Source organism: Mycteria americana, chromosome 6 (genome assembly GCF_035582795.1).
Source record: "Mycteria americana isolate JAX WOST 10 ecotype Jacksonville Zoo and Gardens chromosome 6, USCA_MyAme_1.0, whole genome shotgun sequence".
Classification (NCBI taxonomy): Eukaryota; Metazoa; Chordata; class Aves; order Ciconiiformes; family Ciconiidae; genus Mycteria; species Mycteria americana.
This window is the reverse complement of record NC_134370.1, coordinates 49,157,794-49,176,486: the sequence shown is the minus strand read 5'-3', so window position 1 is coordinate 49,176,486 and position 18,693 is coordinate 49,157,794. Positions and strand designations below refer to the sequence as shown.

At 56.9% G+C, this 18,693-nt stretch overlaps 2 protein-coding genes across 4 annotated transcripts; one reads left to right on the top strand and one right to left on the bottom strand.

Moving 5' to 3' along the window:
- Positions 1 to 1,145: 1,145 nt before the first annotated feature.
- SNX33 (sorting nexin 33) lies at positions 1,146 to 5,584 on the bottom strand. Its single transcript, XM_075505680.1, has 2 exons — positions 4,144 to 5,584; positions 1,146 to 2,065 (listed from the first exon to the last, which is right to left on the bottom strand). The coding sequence occupies exons 1-2, from the start codon at positions 5,582 to 5,584 to the stop codon at positions 1,812 to 1,814; spliced, it is 1,695 nt and encodes a 564-aa protein (XP_075361795.1). The 3' UTR covers positions 1,146 to 1,811.
- A 1,707-nt stretch (positions 5,585 to 7,291) lies between these two features.
- Positions 7,292 to 18,364, top strand: SNUPN (snurportin 1). Of its 3 annotated transcripts, none has more exons than XM_075505676.1 (9): positions 7,292 to 7,481; positions 7,700 to 7,856; positions 8,674 to 8,778; positions 8,902 to 8,998; positions 9,613 to 9,710; positions 10,030 to 10,107; positions 11,999 to 12,079; positions 16,081 to 16,432; positions 17,870 to 18,364. In XM_075505676.1, the coding sequence occupies exons 1-8, from the start codon at positions 7,300 to 7,302 to the stop codon at positions 16,408 to 16,410; spliced, it is 1,128 nt and encodes a 375-aa protein (XP_075361791.1). In that variant the 5' UTR covers positions 7,292 to 7,299; the 3' UTR covers positions 16,411 to 16,432; positions 17,870 to 18,364. The 3 variants fall into 3 exon arrangements, with proteins under 3 accessions (XP_075361791.1, XP_075361792.1, XP_075361793.1); XM_075505677.1 differs by lacking the exon at positions 17,870 to 18,364 and adding an exon at positions 16,596 to 17,152; XM_075505678.1 differs by lacking the exons at positions 11,999 to 12,079; positions 17,870 to 18,364 and having other exon boundaries at positions 16,081 to 16,584.
- Positions 18,365 to 18,693: the final 329 nt, after the last annotated feature.

Here is an 18,693-nt window from a genome sequence, read left to right as displayed (position 1 = left end):
AGCAGGCAGCAGTGGGGCTGGCAGGAGGAAGGGACGTGCCGTCCTGTGCAGCATCTGGCCTCAACATGGGGCCAAGGCAACCGAGGTCATCCAGTGCCCGGCCAGCGGGGCCTGGACGAGGCGTTAACCCCTGCGGGGTTAGCACGGGGGTCAGCCACCCTATTCCCAGGGCTGCGGCTGCTGGAGGGGCTGGGGCGGGATGGAGCCAAGGTAGGATGCGGCCAGCGTGGGATGGGGCTGGGATGGGGCTGGGGTGGGATGAGGCCAAGGTAGGATGCAGCCAGGGCAGGATGGGGCTGGAGTGGGATGGAGCCAGGTGGGATGGGGCTGGGACAGGATGGGAATGGTGTTGGGATTGTGCAAGGTAGGATGCAGCCAGGGCAGGATGGGGCTGGAGTGGGATGGAGCCAGGGTGGGATGGGGCTGGGACAGGATGGGAATGGTGTTGGGATTGTGCAAGGTAGGATGCGGCCAGGGGAGGATGGGGCTGGGGTAAGATGGGGCTAAGATAGGATGGGGCCGGGGTGGGATGGGGTTGGGATGGGGTCGGGATGGGATGGAGCCATGGTGAAGGGGACCACCCCGGCTGTGGGACGCAGGAGGAAATGCGTCCTCCCTGGACGGAGGCTGCGCAACGCCTCTGGGTGTATTTTGGCGTGCTTGTCCCCGCGGGCTAGGGCCAGGGAGGGCTCTGGGAGGACGGAGCGCAGCCCGCCACATTCCCAGCACCGCTGTTATTTTAACAATACCCCGCTGGCCTGCATGCCGGGTCTAATTTTAACCCTGGAGCCATGCCAAGCCGGCCCTAACTTTCCTCGCTGTGATTTATCCCAGGCATTTCCCTTCGAAAACAAGGCCCCCGTGCCAGTCCCGCTGTCTCCCCAGGCAGCGGCACGCTGCCGTGGGTTCTGCCCCACTGGGCAGGGCAAAGCGGGGCAGGATTTGCCCCTCGGCAGGTTGTTTGGAGAGTGGGAGGGCGGCCGGTGCGGGCCCCCCGCCGGCACTCAGCCCTCCGCTGCCCACGGCATGGGGATTTTCGGCAGCTGGCTGGAAGCCGGGGGATGCTCGGATGCAGAGCCTTCCCCAGGATCCTGGAGCAGCTCCGTTTTCCGCAGACATCTCTGGGAAGAGGGTGGGTGGTTTTTTCTACTGACATTTTTATTGAAAACGCTGTGGGGCGCTTTATTTTTTGCCTTTTTTTTCTCCCTTTTCCCAGTCAACAGCCATGCTTGAGAAAGAGATTTCCTTTCGCCTATGTGCGTCTATTTAAAAACTGATTGGTAAAAATGCTGCAGAAACATTTGCGAAAAATGGAAAATATTGAAAATATTTTGTGACCAAAAAAAAAAAATCATTCTCTTCCAAATAAAGATCTTTCTCTTCTCTTTTTTCCATCAGAAAAGCTTTTAGTGTGCAAAATGTTGACCGCTTTGATTTCTTCTCCCAGCGGGCTGGGATGCACCCACCTCTCTGCTCCAGGAGGATGGGTTTTCAGAAAGCTAAAAATCACTGGGCAGAGATACCGGCACCGTTCCCTCCATGTCCGTCTCTCTTGTGACCCCCCGCATCCCCGCCAGACCCGCGGCAGGGCGGGAGGTCCCCAGGGAAAGAGGTGGCACAGCCAGCCTGCGGGCAAGCCCTTCCCCGCAGGACTGCAGACTGCCCGCCCGGGAAGGGGGAAGAAAGCCCAAAGGTATTTGGTCACTAGCGTCATGAGTTCCCGTTCATTCTCAGCCCGTCACAAACAGAGGAGGTCTGCAAGGCTGCGGATAGAGAAGTGCGTGATTTCGGCGGGGCAGCAAGCGGAGGCGTTAGAGGTTGTCATACATGCGTAACGTCTTCTCCAGCTGCTGGCTGACGCGCTGGTAGAAAACGATCTGCTGCTTTAAGTAGGACTGCATCATCCTCTTGAAGTCGGCCACGCGCCGCTCATGGAAGTGGTTCATCTCGGCTTGCAGGGCGAAGCCCACGACGCGGCAGCGCTTGCGGATCCCATCCGCCTCCTCCTGGTCCATCCGGCCCTCGTCGCTCATCCGCTGGCTCTCCTTCACCTTCGCGAAGGCGCCTGGGGAGGCAGGGGGAAGGCTGAGAGGCTGATGGATCTGTGCGTCCCTCCGTCCCCCTTCCCCTGGCACAGGCATCCCCGGGCAGCACCGGCGGGTCCCACTGCCCTCTGTGCCGGGGCACCAGCCTGCCCCACAGTCAGAGGTGCAAAGCTGCCCCACATCAATAAGGGAGGGATCTGCGCGCTCCCGGGCTGTCATCTCCCCATGCCCATCAATCCCCATCCCTCTCTTCCAGGCAGGGAAAGACCAGGGCCTCTTCCCTGTGGACTCTGACCTCGCCAGCTCCTTTTCCGCCCCATCCCTGGGCAGTCAGCCTGATATTTAGAGGGAGGTTTGTGGGTCTGGGCTGCTGGAGGGGTGCGACTCAAGGCTCGGGGTGCAAAGCTAATGTGGGGCAGCGTGTGCCGTCATAGCCAAGCACCCCGGCCGAGCCTGCCCTGCAAATGTTCGATGTCACCCTGTGGATGGGGGTCAGGAGCAGCCCTGGGAGACCCCAGCCCGGGAGGCGGTGAATCGGGGTGCAGGAAGGGCATGCAGTGCTGGCTGGAGCTCAGCTGGGAAAGCATCTCCCTCTCCCAGAGGCGGCTGATGCTCTGACACTAGTTTTTCCCCCTCCTTCCATTTATTTTTACAGCTCGGTTTCGAAAGAATCCTGCCTGGCTCCAGCCCTGCATTCCTCCCCCCTCATTAGCACAGAGGCTGTTTGCCTGAAAACAGGATCTGGCCCACAGCTCGCTGGGCTTTTTTCCCTTCTCCCTGCCCCTTGCCGGGAGCGCTGGACCTGGGGTTATGGTGCTCCCGCTGCGCCAGCCCTGCTCCCGGTGGAGAGGAGGAGGAGGAGAAGGAAGAAGCAAAGGTTGGAGGCCAAAGCCTGCCTTCCGCTCTGCCCACGCGGCCTCGCTTCCGGATGGGATCCAGCCCCTCTTCACCCGCCGCGGTAAACAACGCGGGGAGGGAAAGGCGAGGAAGTGGCCAGGGCTGGATCGCATCCTCCCCTTCCCCCTTCGCCTTCCCAGCCTCCCCCAGGGATGCGGAGCGATGCACGGACACCCCCGGATGCTCGGACACGGACAGCCCTGGCTTCACCCTGGGGAAAACTCCCTGCCACCCAAAATCTGGGGATGCCGGCAGGGGTGTCCCCTCCCGCGGCGGGCAGCCGGGCCGGGACGAGCGTGTGGACTTCGGCCCCACTTCCACACCCGGCTTGTCTGCGTCACACCCCACTGCCTGGGTGCAAAGGGACACCGAGCCCTGCCCAGAAAGGGCAGAGCAGACACCTCTCACTGCCTCTCCTCCTTCCTGACCCCCCCAAATACCCAGGGGACCTGCAAGCACAAGGGGATAAGGGGATGCCGGGAGCCCCGACGCCCTGGGGTGCTAAACGCACCCGTCCAGGGATCAGAGGGGCAGGGATGTACTCTTGAAGAGTTTGACCCTGGTTGTCCCCAGAAGGTCCACCGTGCCCCCCCTGGCCAGCGGAATGCAGTGAGACTGGTGGGAAGAAGAGACCCAGCCATATCCCACCTGCCCTGCGCACCCCACCCCGGTCCCTCCATCCAACCCAAGGCCATGTCCCAGCCATGTCCCAGCCCCGGGGGAGCAAGCTGGAGCATCCCCGCTGGCCACCCAACCGCTGCCTCGGCCAAGGAGGGAGGATGAGGAGGGACAAGCGGTGGTGGGTGGAGATGCGATGCAGCCCCTCACTCACAGGGTGCTGGGCAGGCCATCCTGGAGCCAACAGCAATGGTGCCGGCTCCTGCTCACGATGCCTGCGCTTTGGGCAGCAGTTACAGAGTCTATGGCATCACTTGAGGCAAAGCCTGATCCTGGACCCAACAGCCCCAGCAGCCTCTCCCGGGCTGGGGTGACCGGGGAGCCGTGCCAGCAGGGAACATGCTGCCTCCCTGGGAGCCACAGGCTCCCCAGGAGTCCACAGGAGTCCCCATCCTCATCCCCATCCCCATCAGAGCGCAGGATTTCCTCATTGCATCCCCATCCCGCTGCCTGTGCTGCTCCCACCCATGCGGGGCTATCATGCAGGAGAGGTCATCACCAGGGGAGAAGAAGCCACCCTTACCTTTCTGGAGGTGGATGATGTCTGGGAAGTTAGAGAGGAGCCCTTGGTACAAAGAGAGAGTGTCCAGCATGAGGAACAGGTCGTTCTTGGGCTGCTCGGCGAACATCTCCCCCACGGTCTCGTATGTCTTGCCCGTGTGGGAGATGGCGTTGTTGAGGGCGTCCGAGCTGTAGGGGGGGTCCATGTGGAAGGAGTGGCTGATGGCTTGGAAAGCATTGCCCAGCTTCTGGAACTCCTTCCGGAAGCCCCCCACGTGCTTGCGCACCAGCTCCGAGGCCACGTTGGTCAGCTGCAGGACGCTGTCATCCATCTTCTTGCTGAAGGCCTTGAAGGCATCAACGCGGTCCTCCACATCCTGCAGGTCCTGGTGCTCTGTGGGGATCTGGATGGTGAGAAGGAAGCTGGCACCCACCATCTCATCCTTCTCCGCCCGGCGTTTGCCCAGCTTCCACTGCTTCTCGTCGCGGCAGCAGAGGAAGTGCTGGAAGCCCTCGTACTGGGAGAGGACGGGGTGGCTGGTCATATGGTCCATCCAGAGGATGAGCCGCCGCTTGCGCTTCTCGATGAAGTCCTCCTCGAAGCGCCCGGTGGCCTGCTTCTCAGGCAGATGGGGCACCGAGATGACCGTGAACTTGTGCAGGAGGCGGTTGTAGAGCCAGTCAAAGTGCTTGTACCGCCGGTAGACAGGCGAGTTGATGTTGCTGGGGGTAAGCTTGTAGGAGATGTAGCTCTTGATACCCTTGAACTTGGTTTGCTTGGTCGGGTCCTCCACCGAGCAGATGAAGGGGTGGGGGTTCGCCCTCCACTGGGGACCTTTGGAGCCCATCTCTATGCAGTACACCTCGGCAATCTTGGACATCAGGGGCACGTCGCCCAGGATGAAGGCTTCCACCCCCGAGCGGACGAAGCAGGAGAAGCGGTTGAGGTTCCTCCCCACCACACTGCCCCTCTTGGAGGAGCTCATGCTGTCCTGCCTCTCCAGTGCCGGCTTGGGATGGTAACCGGCATGCTGGTGGTGGCTGTACGCCGCCGGGTACTGCAGGCTGGGCGAAGGGTGCCCGTTGGTGCCCGGCGCGCTCCGGGGCTCCTCCACCACCGTGCAAGCATCGTCCCAGTCATCCCAGTCATCATCATCGTCGTCCTCAAAACTGCCCTGGTAGGAGATGCCGGGGTTGGGGGGGGCTGTGTAGAAGGAGGAGTCATGCCCAGGGGAGCCGGCCGGGCTGCTGGAGTAGTCCGTGTAGTTGGAGCCTGACCTGGAGCGGAGGATTTCGACGTAGGAGGCAGGGAAGAGGCCGGTCTCCCCGCGGCTGTTTTGGCCCTGTAACCACCCGTCCAGGGAGTTCTCACTGAAGATGACGAGCTCCTCGTTCTCCTGGATGCTGATCTCCTCTTTGTTTTCGCTCTGGAAGTTGTAAAGTGCTCTGGCTTTCAACGCCATGGCCGGTCCCGGGAGGGGGACACACGGCGTAACGCAATCCCCACAGCCAAAAACAAAAGCCCCAGCGATACTGCAAGCTCGCTCGGCACCAGGGCCACCCCACGCTGTGGGAAAAGGCTTGGCTGGTTTCTCAGGGAAATAAAAAAAGGTGGAGAAGAAACCCCCTACGAGGTGACGCCGAGGTCCGTATGTCCAAGTAACCCCCCCGATCCCAGAGCCCTGGTTAAAAACAACATTCCCTGGTCAAGCGAGCGGCATTTCCCTCGCTCCTACGGGATATAAACCCCGGCTGGACCAAGAGCCGGGCTCTGCCATGTCCACGCAGGTTTTATCTCGCTGGGACGCTGATCCCGCGGTTTCACTTTCCGGGAGGAAAAAATCCAGCTGCCAGCGAGGGAATAAATCCAAAACGACTTTTCTCGGGGCTCCTGTGGATAAAACACCCCAGTTTCCTCCCGCCAGCGGCTGCCAGTCGGTGGGTGCCGGGAAAGCGCCGGGAACCGACCCCAAACCCAGCCCAACCTCCCGGTGATCCCGGCCTGGGGATTTTGCAATTCCTTTCCGGGCCGACTTTCCCGGGATTTGGTGGGCGGTTTTGTTGTTGTTTCGGGTTTTTTTCCCCCCTGAAATCCGCAAATCTCACGGAGGACAGAGGGGAAGGGTCCCGCAAGCAGGGCAGCACCGGGGCCAGCACCGGGGCAGCCCCCGCCTCAACGCGGGGCCGGCGGCTGCCGGTGCCGGTGCGGGCGGCGGAGGGAGGAGGGAGCCCGGCCCGCCGCGCCGCCGCTACCGTGGCCGGGGAACCGAGCGCAGCCGCGGCCCGGCCGGGACGGAGCCTCCCGTCCCTCCGCGGACCCGGCGGGCCGCCCTCACCGCATGGCCGGGCAGGGGGCCGCGGGGGCCGCCGCTCGCTGCCGCCGCCCGAGCTCGGGGCCCCGGGGCCGCTCTCGGTACCGCCGTCCGGTTCCGGTGTCGGCGCCCGCTGCCGCTGCGCGATGTCGGTGCTGCTGCCCGGTGCCGGTGCCGGTACCGGTGCTGCTGCCCGGTGCCGGTGGCGGTGGCGGTGCCGGTGGCGGGGCTGGCCGCCAGCCTCCCGTGACGCACGGCAGCGCCGAGCTCCCCGGTTCGCAGCTGGGGAGCCGCGGGGAGCGGCGCGGCAGGTCGCAGGCTGCCCTCTGCAGGCAGCCGGCCCGGGGGGCACGGATCCCGCCCACGGCCACGGCCACGGCCACGGCACGGCCCGCGGGTCACGGCTCCTGGCACCGGCTGCTCCCGCGACCCTGACCGGGAGTCGTCCCGGGTGTCCCTCCCTGCACGGGGTGTCCCCCTACAGCCCTCCCTGCCCACCGTGTCCCCTCCATCCCTGCCTTGGATGTCCCCTCCATGCCTGCTCGGGATGGTCCCCTACGTCCCTGCCCGCCGTTGCCCCCCCCACCCCTGCTCTGTACGTCCCCTCCATCCCTGCCCGGGGTGTCCCCTCCATCCCCGCCCCGAATGTCCCCTCCATCCCGGCCCGCGGTGGTCCCCCACGACCGTGCCCCGAGTGTCCCCTCCCGCTTCCCGGTCCCCGCCCCCCTCCCGGCGGGAGGGGAAACTGAGTCACGGGGGGGGGGAGGGGGCTGCCGCTGGCCGGGCGGGCACGGAGCCTCCGCGCCGCCAGGGGGCGCTGCGGGGCGTCTGCGGCACCACCCCTCCCCGTCGGGCGGAAGTGCGTCATGGCGCGCGGCCGTCGGGCGGGGGTTGCCATGGAGGAGCTGAGCGCGGCGCTGGCGGCCGGCGTGGCCCTGGCAGCGCCCAACAGCCCGGCGGCCCCGCACCCCCGCCTGGCCGCGTACAAGGCCCGCGGCGGCCCGGGGCAGGCCGAGCGCCGCCAGCGCCTCCTCCGCCTCCAGAGAGAGTGAGCGAGCCAGCTCCGCTGGGACTGGGGCCCCGCGAAGGGGAGGCCCGGCCCGGCCCGGCCCGGCCGGGGGCGCCGCTGGGCGCGGGCAGGCCCGTGCTGGGCCCGCCGGGCGGCCTGGGCTGTGGAGACGCGGCCCAGGGCCTTGGGTGGGGGGAGCGGGGGGGTGGTGGCCTGCCTGCCGCAGAGGGCAAGCTGGGCTGTTTCCTCCCCCCCAGGAGGCGGCTGGACTACGTGAACCATGCCAGGAGGCTGGCAGAGGACGACTGGGCAGGGGTGGAGAGCGAGGGCGAGGAGAAGGAGGGGGAAGATGCGGAGGAAGAGGAGATGGACGTGGATACTGGCAAGAAGCTGCCCAAGCGCTATGCCAATCAGGTGAGGAGCGGCCTGCATCTGCCTGCCTCCCCACAACAGGGTGTGGGTGTGAATGCAGGCCTGGGCGGGGTGAGGGATGTGGGGTCGTTGAAGCTGGGCTGGGCATGATGAGCAGCCATGGTGATGGCTGTGTCGGGGCTGGGAATAACATATCCTGCCTGGCTTGGTGCTCAGTGAGGAACCATGCCTCAGTTCTGCCCCTGAGACATGCTGCGTTCAATGGAGGACAGGCGGAGATGGGTTGCCTGTGTGCTTTGGGAGATTTCAGCTCAGCTAGCCGTATTTGTATCCCATTGCACAGCAGTCGGTTAAAGACTCCATCTCTGTCTGTGTCTAGGGCACTGGGTTTTATAAGCCTTGGCTGCCATATTGGTCCTAAAAGACATACAGCCTTTCAGGTGATCACAGCCAGACAGTCTCTGAAGAGGTCACCTTGTCTGGGCTCTTTACTCCTAGTATTAGGAACTGCTAAGCTCTACCATGTATTTATAAATAATTTAGTTAAAGTGATGGAGTGGGGACCAAGGTACAGAGGTGCCCAACCCGAGGACTGTGAGCCCCGTGCTGTAGTCTGAAGCTTAGTCAGCAGCTGGGAAGCAAGCGAAAGACTTGGGGGAGAGTCTGTTATGGAAGTTGGTTAGAGAGAGGGAGGGAGCCCCGTTGGTGCTGTAGTGCAGGGTGACGAGCAATGCAAATTGCCTCTGAAGCACCCAGTGTAGCTGTAGGAGCCAAGTTGAAATCTTGCTGTGAGTTCTCCATAACTTCAGGAGAGTTGTTGCTAACTGCTTTTTTTTTTTTTTTCTGGATTTCTCTGTAGCTGATGCTGTCTGAATGGCTGGTTGATGTCCCCTCGGATCTGGAGCAGGAGTGGGTTGTAGTGGTGTGTCCCGTCGGGAAAAGGGCACTAGTCGTGGCATCCAGGGTAAGCAGCAGCAATGGTGATGTCTCACCATTTGGTAAAGGACCTGTACCTGTTTCCCGACCAACATAAGACTGGCCCGTGTGTCTGGCTTGACTTTGTTTTTTCTCTCCCATTTCCTCACAGGGCACAACAGCAGCTTACACCAAGAGCGGCTTCTGCGTCAACAGGTTCCCATCCCTGCTGCCAGGGGGGAACCGGCACAATTCAACGAGTGAGAAAGGTAACGGTGTGAGGAGGCTTTTGGGGTAGAGAGAGGGGAACCACCTGCTGCTCCCTGTGAGTGTGTGCCCTGGCAGGCTCGGTGCTGCTCCTCCAGCTTCCTGGGTCCTGAAGCGCTCTGCCCTTTTCTGGTGCCAGGGGAAGTTAGCTTCAGGCCTGTTCATGTATCTCTGGGGATAACTAGGCGTGGACAATCTCAGATACTTTTATGCTAGATAAGAACGTATTTTAATTAGCTGCCTGGTTAACTGATGCTCTTAAACCTCAACATCTTCTCTGTCTTCCGACAGAGAGCTGCATACAATGCCATCTTTCTTTATACCTCTTGCAGTTGCTTTGCTTGTCCTGAGGAGAGGTTACTGTTGAGTATAAATGCCTTTTTCTGAAACATGCCTTTGCTTGCTGTGCCTCTGGCTGGTACCTTTGTAGCCTTGTTGGACTCCAAGCTAAACGCTTTCTGTGGTTGCGGCTTCTGTTAGCAGAGGGGGATCCCTCTGCACTTCTCAGCCTTGCATCAGGGCAGGCTTAATGCAGGAGAGATTTGATCTGGCATTTGCCTGTTGGGTTGGGCGGTCTCTGGAGCATGGCTGGACCTCCCTGTGTGTGTGTGCGCAGTGTACTGCATCTTGGACTGCATCTACAATGAGGCAAAGCAGACGTACTATATCCTCGACGTGATGTGCTGGAGAGGACACCCTGTTTATGACTGCCAGGTACTGAATCTTCCCCCTCTGCCCTGCCCTCCCTTTTGTTCCTTGTTCTGTGAGCTGCTTTGCAGCCAGCGCTGGACATAGGTGGGTATTTCATCTAAGCACCAGCATCTTTACAGCTTGTGGGCTGATGGCTACTGGAATAATTGGGTACATCTTTTGGGGATATCAGGAAATAGCAGAGTTCGGGGTGCTGGCTGGTTCTGCAGGTGAAGCTGAGTTTGTAAATCTCCCAGGCAAGTGCAGAGGAATGGCGATGCTCGGCAGGTGCCGATCAGTGATGTGCGGTGGATAGTCATTAAGTCTCTGCCTCCTTTCACAGACCGACTTCAGATTCTTCTGGCTTTTCTCAAAGATCCAAGAGGAGGAAGGGCTGGGAGAGAAAAGCAGGATTAATCCAGTAAGTTCTTTTGTACTGGGAGGAGAAGGAGGATGGGGGGTAAGCTCTCCTTTTCAGCAGGCTTCAGCACTTTCTTTCACAAGCGGAAGCTTTTTTCTTTTTTTTTTTTTTTTTTTTTTTTTCCTCCTCACAGATCAGGCTTCAAAATGTACTTCTGACGAAATGGGATGCCATGTTCAGGATGTAAATAGAACCACTGAGTATTGTACATGAGTGTGGTTGGTTTTTTTCTCCCCCCCCCCAGCCAAAGTGCTGAGGGAGATCACACTGCAGGATATCAGCTAACTTCCATGCTGTTTTTAGCTTTCCCTTGAAATGGAATGGAAAACCAGTGTGGTTTCTACAGGGGCAGCATTGGTCGACAGCCTGACTACAATGGGATTTATTCTTGCATAATCTTGTGGGCTCCCAAGGCAAGGGGAAAGGCTCGTAAAGCTTTAGCCTTCCGTCCTGCTTAAAGTAATCGTTGAAGTTGTTGGGATAGATGCCAGATTGCCACCCGGAGTCCCTGCTGAGCAAGGATAAAAAGTCTTCCTTTGAAGACTTAGACATGGAGGTCAGACCTAGAACCCACAGCAGCTTGGAAAGTGATTTCTGGGGACAAACATAAGAGATTTGTCAGCCTGGCTTATGAAGCACAGTTTGCAAAGCAGGACCTGATTGCTGTGTGGCCCCTGTGTGTGCTCAGACAGAGCTAAGCAGAGCAGCTCCTGTGGGTTGAGCAGATCGGTCATAAACGGGGATGACCGCTCCTCTGCCAGCAGCAAAGGTATCTGTATTTGAAGAATGTCCTGTTCTGACTTCAACGGGAATATCCAGAAGACAGCTACCTAACGAAGGGGGGGTCATTTCAGCTTTCATTTCCTGGGTGGAAAGATTTGCTTGGCTGAGCCAGCAGCCTGGAGCAGACGTCTGTCTGCTTTGCATCCTGCCCAGAGGTCATCATTTTCTGTTTTGGTTAAAAGAGCATCTAAGGGTCAGCTCTCCTGAAAAGTCCTTCCTGCAGCCTTAGATGCTTGGGAAAAAGGTATCAGGAGCATGTGGGAGCTGTGTGCTGAGTCTCCGCCATCTGCATCTCTCATTAAATGCCAGAGCGGGGAGCATTTGGAACTGGGATGATAAAATACCTGAAATAGATCTTTCTGGGCGCTCTAGATTTCATGCTGTCTGGACATTGTGGTGGCAATCCCTCGGTCATCTTCTCTTATTGCAGTGAGATTTGTAAAGTTGCAGCAATGTACGTGCTTTATCCAGCATTGCTGGAGAGATGGCGAGGATTATCTCCAAAGACTTTTCCCACCCCATCCTCTCTGGTGGGTAGGGTGATTTTTGTAGGTTTTCATGCAGGCACTTCCAGTTACTTTAGGGAGATATGATCGGCACCGACGGACAGCTTGGTCCTGTCTTTTTGCCCCTAGATCTGGGGTTTGCTTACGAATTGCTGTTCTGAATCACATCAGAGGTCTGTCTGTCCCAATAAACGGTAGTAATCACAGAGACCAGTCGCTATAGAAAAAGTAAGGAATTGGGGATACCTGTTATGTTCCCTCTGACTTCATCAGCCAGTGGTTGTACCTAGACCATGGCGTTAATGGCCACCAGGGGACCTGCCTTTCAGGAGCTGGTCTAATCCTCTTTTGAGCCTATTTCTGCTTTTGGGTGCCCGATACCCTGTGGCTGGAAGGCCAGCAGTTTAGTGATGTGGTCCCTGCTGGAGATCTTTCTGGTTACTTTGTCTGATGCCTGTCCCTCACCCTGTCTCTCTCATGCTGGATCTTGCACTGGGGGAAATCCTTCCTTCTTAGCTACCTCCGCACCAGCGCTCGATTCGTTGACTCGTTCTGCTTTAGGCCATGCAGTTGTCTCTTCTAACCCTCTCTTACTCTTTCAGTTCAAATTTGTGGGCCTGCAGAACTTCCCCTGCTCCTCGGACAGCCTGTGTAAGGTGCTGGCTATGGACTTCCCCTTCGAGGTGAGAACATGCAGGCGGGGGCCTGGACCTCAGCCTTAGAGACAGCCCTGCTGCGCATCTGCCAGTGCTTGGAGAGAGGTGCATCCCCTTCGCTCAGGAACTGTGCTCTCCTGAGGCCTGCAGGAAGCTTGCTGAGCTGCGCTGTTCTTTCTGTGTATGGGGGATGGATGCCTTTTATGCACGTGGCTGATCTGTTACCCTGCCACCAGGTACAGGCTGCATCCAACCAAACTAATTAGCAAGAGTTAAACCGTAGCATTCCCTGTGTTTGGGATGCCTTTACTGCTGTTGACTGTTGTCTGAAAGAGCTCTTGGGGAAGAGAAGGTTGATGCAGACACCCACACTGCCTCCGGAAGCAGCATAGCTCGCATTCACGTGGCAGTGTGAGGGACAGCTGGCCATTTTAGGGCCGAAGCTGGTACTGCCTTCTGTGGTGGGTGGGCTTGCATGGGTGCAGGCATGAGGATCTCTGCAGTGTGCTCCCTTATGCGGTGGTGTTTCTCCAGAGGTCTGCGAGGTGGGCAGAGTGGTGTCTTTCTCTGACCTCTGTCACAGGCTTTGTGTTTCCTTGGTCTAGCTACTTCCATCTGTCTATGTGCAAGGCACCCAGCTACGCTGTGTCTGGTGGGGAGGAAAGAAAAGGGTGGTGGTAAGCTCCTGATGGTTTCCGAGGGGTTCGGGTGTTAGTGATGGGCGCCTGAGACGTACTGGCACTGGGGGCAGATGGCTGTAGCAGAAATGGCTGGGAGGGGTTCAGATGAGCCTGTCCTCCTGCTGCCACTGCATCTTGTGGAGGGAATAGTGCGGGCTCTGCTTTTTGCTTTGGTGGAGAACCGGGCAGCTTCCTGCCTTTGGCTCCTGCTGCTCTTGGCTCTCTGAGGTGGCTGTTCTCCCAGCAAGAGTGGCTGAACAGGACACCTGCATTTGCTTCAGCAGATTTAGAATTAGGTGCTGTTCAGGCCTCTCTGACCTGTGGGAGAAGGGCAGGACAGGCAACTCGACCTGCCACCCAGTTCAGCTGTCTGTGGTTGTGAGCAGCGAGTCAGGCCCTCGTCAAAACAGCTCAGGCTGCTTTCGGTGGCTATCCTGGCTGACTTGGCACTGAAGTGCAAGAGGATGGAGGAGGTGGTGGCATTCCAGCGCAGCATCAGTGACAAGCATCTGGGAGCCAGAAGCTCCTCCAGTGGCTGCAGCAGTTCCTACGGAGTGCCCAGTCTCAGCCCTAGGTCAGGAACAGCCTCTACAGAGGTTGCTTGTCCCGCTAAGCCAAAAGCCACGTTGATTTGACTGTGCCTCTTGTGCTCTCTTGGCCCAAGTTAGCGATTAACATTAAGTGCAGGTTTAAATTTAAGGGATGCTAATTTGGCTGTGAGGGCTGACTTTGCCTTCTGCTTGTCAAAGCCAGGACAATCATTAGAGAGAGTGGGAAAGTCCCAGCCCCTTGCTGGTCAATGCCAGACCCCACTCCGAACACTGATCGGGGAGTGTTGAGAGGGCATCCCAGGTTTCCTAAAGCTGACTTGCTCAATTACAAATGCTCTGAGTGCCTCTGTAGAAACAGTCATTCCTGTATTTGCTGAAGAAAGCTTCATTCCTTCCTGAGGCATCTGCTCCCACGAGAAAAGGCTGAGGAGTATTGCCCCACTGCGGTCAGAGCAGAAACGTTTCGGCCTGCAAAGGAGACTGTTGTGAAATGCCAGGGGAGGGAGATGGAGTTGATCAGACTCTCCCTTGTAATGCAGCTGCGATTTGCCCCCAGGTTCTCTAGTCAATACATCGCGGTGTGACCCCAACAAGTGAAATGTGGTGTCATTTGGCTCAAAGCAGCCAGTAACCCCACAGAAACCATAGTGCTGCTTCCAGGAATGAAGAGAACTGTGGGTCTCTTCGTGATGTGCCGCAAGAGGGAGCCCAAGAAATCCCTGTAAATAGCTTCCACCAACAGTACGTAAAGAAAGAAACTTTGCAGAAGGCAAAATACAGCCTTGGTATAGATAGTGCAGTATATTAGAGGTCTCCTTATGCCCGGGCCCAGCATCTTGTGATCCTTACAAGGATCTCATGCATGTGGTGGCCACAGATGCGGTCAGTGCTTTCAGATCTGGGTCTTCAGAGAGTTAATCTGTAACCTTAGAGTTAGGACCTGATCAGCTATATTCAGCAGAATTTTTTTCCACTGAATTCGGTGGACTTTGGGTCAGTTGACTGGCACTGAATTTGAAGTTGTTTTTGGAGTGGATCTGAAGAGCTATTGTCCTGCTCGCAGATCTGAGTAAAACAATGTTCAGGTTTCCACGAAGGCAGGGGGAGCCAAAGTCTCTGAGAAATCCCGCTGTGAAGGAATGGGTGTACTGTTAAGCACCTAAAATCTAAAAAGCATGGCTGTGAAATGTGAAATCCTGCCAGGCCAGTTTCTCATCAGGTTCCGTCGTTTAGGGACAGTGTCAGCCCTTATTCTGATGTGGCTGGTGTCAGTGCGGTGACTCAGGGTAGGGACCTGGCCAACAAATTAAATAAACTGGAAGGAATATGGGAATTGCAGTAACTTAAGAGAAATTGGGGGAAGGAAGAACATGACCTAACTCTCCACCAAGCTGAACTCCTTTGAATTCTCCAGCTCGGGGAAGATCTTTGGAGCGGTCTGGAAGGCAGAAGCCTTTCCAGGCTCTGATCTTTACCAAAACATTCCCATGGGTGCCAGAGAATCCCCATTGCTCACCGAGTGCTATGCACCCACAGGAATGGGCTGGATGTGCAGGCGTGGTGCCACAGAATGTGGCTCTTCCCAAGTCTTCCTGGGAGGCAGGCAGAGAGAGAATCTTTGCACTTTAGATATCCAGAGGGTTACACAAGCTCATCATGATGTTTACTGTTCTGGTTTTACGTTTTCCTAGCACAGGAATCCCCCTTTTTCTGGGATTATTTTGCAAGATCTTAACAGTGACTGAAAATTATGGACAGAGTAGTGCAAGAAGCTCTACCCTCTCTGCTGGAGGTTAGCATCTGTGGAGCAGAGATGGACGTATGCTACTCTTTGCTCAGCCTGGCTCGCAGTCCAGCATGGTAGCAGATATCACCTCTATTTGCTTGGCTCACCCATGCCTCAGCTCACTGCAGATATAGGTGCCATTCTGCCGTATGTATTCTGGGGGCTGGAAGCTCGGGGAGGGGCCTGGGAGCAATTCAGCCTGAGGTGGGCTCTTTTTCTCATCTCTTCTGCCCACTCTTACTTGTGGGCAAATGGCCTTTTAAGAGCTGGCAAGGCTGAGCTAAGAGGAGCACCACCTCCAGCGTTAGTCAGCCTGACAGCAGGATCTACCCTTGCAGAGTACACCCCTGGGAAGCGCAGGAAGAGGGGGGTGAAAATCCCTTAGCGTGGCGGGGAAGCGGGGAAAACGTCAGCCAGCTGCAGTATTGCAGAGTGTGGAAATAGTAGCACAAGAGTTAGGGCTTAAACCTTCAAAGTCCTGAGTGCCCTTAACTGTCATTGATTGCTGGAGAAGTTCTCTCTTGGGAAACATGAAGAATTTATTTTGCATAAGCCAGCTGAAAGAGCTGTAGCAGCGTTACGAATTGGGGCTCCTTGGCGTCGTGCGCTCTGACTAATTACTCTCCAAATGTATTATTTAAAATAACCTTAATCCAGTAAAGTGGCCTTTCTGTGTGCTGCCTTATTCAGAAACCTGATGGCTTTTCTGCAGAATGGATCATAGCAACCAGAGGAAAAGTGCTGGTCTGTGCTGACATCAGGTTGAAATTGTTTGCCTTTGGCGATTTAAAGCCATCCGGCAGTTCCTGGGCTTGTGCTGATCTTTCAGGACAGGAGCTCTGCAGGTTTCTTCTTTCTCTTCCACTATTTATTGCACTGCTTGAGGAAAAATGATCCAGCTGGTAGTTTTGGCCTGTAAATGGAGAGCGGTGCTGTCGTCTGGCGCTTTGTCATCCACCTGCAAAAGCCTCCAGCTCTGGCCTTTCATCCACTCTCTCTCTTTTTTTACAGGTTGATGGACTTCTCTTCTATCACAAGCAAACCCACTATACCCCCGGCAGCACCCCGCTGGTGGGCTGGCTCCGGCCCTACATGGTACCCGAAATCATCGGGCTCGCCATGCCTGCTACTGTGCTCACTGCCAAACCAGACTATGCTGGGCGTCAGCTCCAGCAGATCATTGAGAGCAAGAAGAGTAAAAAGCTGGCAGCGGAAAAGGGTCACCCGAGCAGCGCGGCGGCTGCGAGGAACGGACATTATGAGCTGGAACACTTGTCTACCCCTCAGCCAACAAACTCTCTGGAGGGTCAGGATGAAGCAGTGAGCCAGATGGAGAATTAGGCTGCTGGGACAGACTGGTTGGGTAAGGAGAAAGCAAAAGGTTCCCTGTTTCTCACTGTCACTCATGCTCCCTGAGAGGGGGGCAAAGGTAGTGATAGGATGGTTTTGTTTAAAGGGCATGAAAGTGGAATATCTTGCTCCAAGTGCTGCTGGATTTTTTTTTTTTAATTTTTTTTTTTCTCCAGGGCTCTTGTGAGGCCTTAACAGGATTGTCTGGTTCTTTGCTAAGGCAGTCGTGTGTTGGGAAATGAAATGATCTGTCCCCACACTGCAGGGTTCCCGGTTCAGCTCCTGCTTCTGTTAAAGCCTCTGGCAAAGCTCCAGCATAGGAACAGTGCTCAGACCTCTGAGGTGCAGCTGCTGCTCGTAACCCCAGCCCTGACAGCAGCCTCGGCCCTGGAAATCGGGGCATTTCAGCCTTTGATCCAGCTGTTTACCGAGGCCTTCTCAATGACAGTTTTGTGGCCAGTCCGCTTCTAGTAACAAAAAGTTTGCAGCAGGCTGCTGTAAATCCAAAGGGTGGGCTTTCCACACCCACATGTTACTGAGAAAAACTAAATTTCCTTGCATCGCAGCAGACCCTGCCTCTGAGCACAGCTTTGTGCGGCACGAGCCCAGCAGAAGCCTGTACTCGAGGCTTTTCTCAGTAGGGGGAGGAAGGAATGGTTTCGCTCTGAAAAACGCTAGCATTGATTGTGCCAAATAAAAGGTTTCTCGGAAAGACAAATTCTTGAGCGTCTTCCTGCTACCTAAGGGTGGATGCGTGCTGTGCCTCCCAAATAGGGATTGAAAAATCAGTTACAGCGTTAACTGGAGCGGAGGAAATGCTTGTAGGGGTTTGATTCTCCTCTGCAGACCGAGGTGCTTCAGTCCCTCCCTGCCACTGCCCCTCTTACCCAGCCGAAGCCCACTTTGCACGTGCCAGCTGCTGCCTTTCCCCGGTTTTAGCAGGGATGAAACGATTGTACTCACTGTCCCCAGGTTGTTTTCCAAAGGGAGATTAAAAGGGCAGAGCAGGACCGCTCTTGCCATGGAGGGGGGAGATGAAATACCAGGCTAAACACAGCCCTGGGGAGTCTCCTCCCAGCTGTCTATGAAAATGCCCCTGGAGGAGGGCCCATATCCAGCAGGAGATACCAAGAACGGGGATGGCTGCCCACAGATAGCGGGGACACTTGTATCCTGCCCTTGCACCCCCTGTTTTTCCCAGAAAAACACTTGTTTCTGTGCCAACCATGTGGGTTGCGTGCGATCATCTGACTGTGCAGCCGCTATTGATTATACCAGCGGGCAGCAAGAACTATCCTAACTGGGGCTGGGGCTGGCCTCAGCTCCCCGTCCCTGGGAGGGGAGGAAACGGCACCCCGGCTCTGCAATGTTCTGATGTGGCTGAGCATGCTGCACACTTTTGCAAATGGCTGCTTATTTTATTATTTTTATTATTTATAATTTTTTTTAGTGTGTGAAGCAACTGGCACGGGGGAAGAGGACAAACACCTGGACTGCCTTGTCCTCCCTGACCCTTGAAGGCTCTGGGCTGCTCCAGCTGCGGGTTCCCCCTGTGCTTCGGCCTCACCGGCTGGCAAAGGACCACAGGGAGAGCCCTGGCTGGGAGACCACATCCAGCCTCCTATCAGCATGGTTTTCCTTCCGTCAGGCAATTTAACCCGGAGGTGGGCAGCTGGACCTAAGATTTGTGCATCCCTCAGGGCAGAGAAAGCTGCAGCTCAGGTTACCACCTCCCTGCTGCCCTACAGCAACCTTCCAAGGTCCTCCAGCCAAGGGAAGGGAGAGAAAGTACAGCTGAAGAGGGGCTGCCTTCAGCTGCTTGCTCTGATCGATGGAGGAGACCAAGAGGGAAGCAACTGTAGCTTCTGCCGGCTCCAGATGATGCCGCATAGTTTCCCTTTTAAAAGCATGAGCTGGGATGGAGAAATAAATATTTGCGTTACAATTCCTGTTGGAAACGAAAGGCTGTGTTTGGAGAGAGGGTGTTAAACGGAAGTCACGGGGGCCAACGCAGTTTGTTGCTGTGACTTTTATTTGCTGGGTGCGATCCCGCTCCCAGCTGTTCCCTGCCCTGCTCCCAACTGGAGCAGGCAGCAGCTTTGGTGGTGACTGAGGAGGGGTCACCCCGCAGGGGCTCAATTTTACTCTGGGGCAGAGGAGCTGAGTGGGCAGCTTAACCTGTAGATGTGACCTGGGGCTCTGGAGGATGGACAGACAGACGGCCCTCGAGCCTGCATCCAGCTCAGGGCTCAGCTGCTTCCTTCTGCCCTTTCT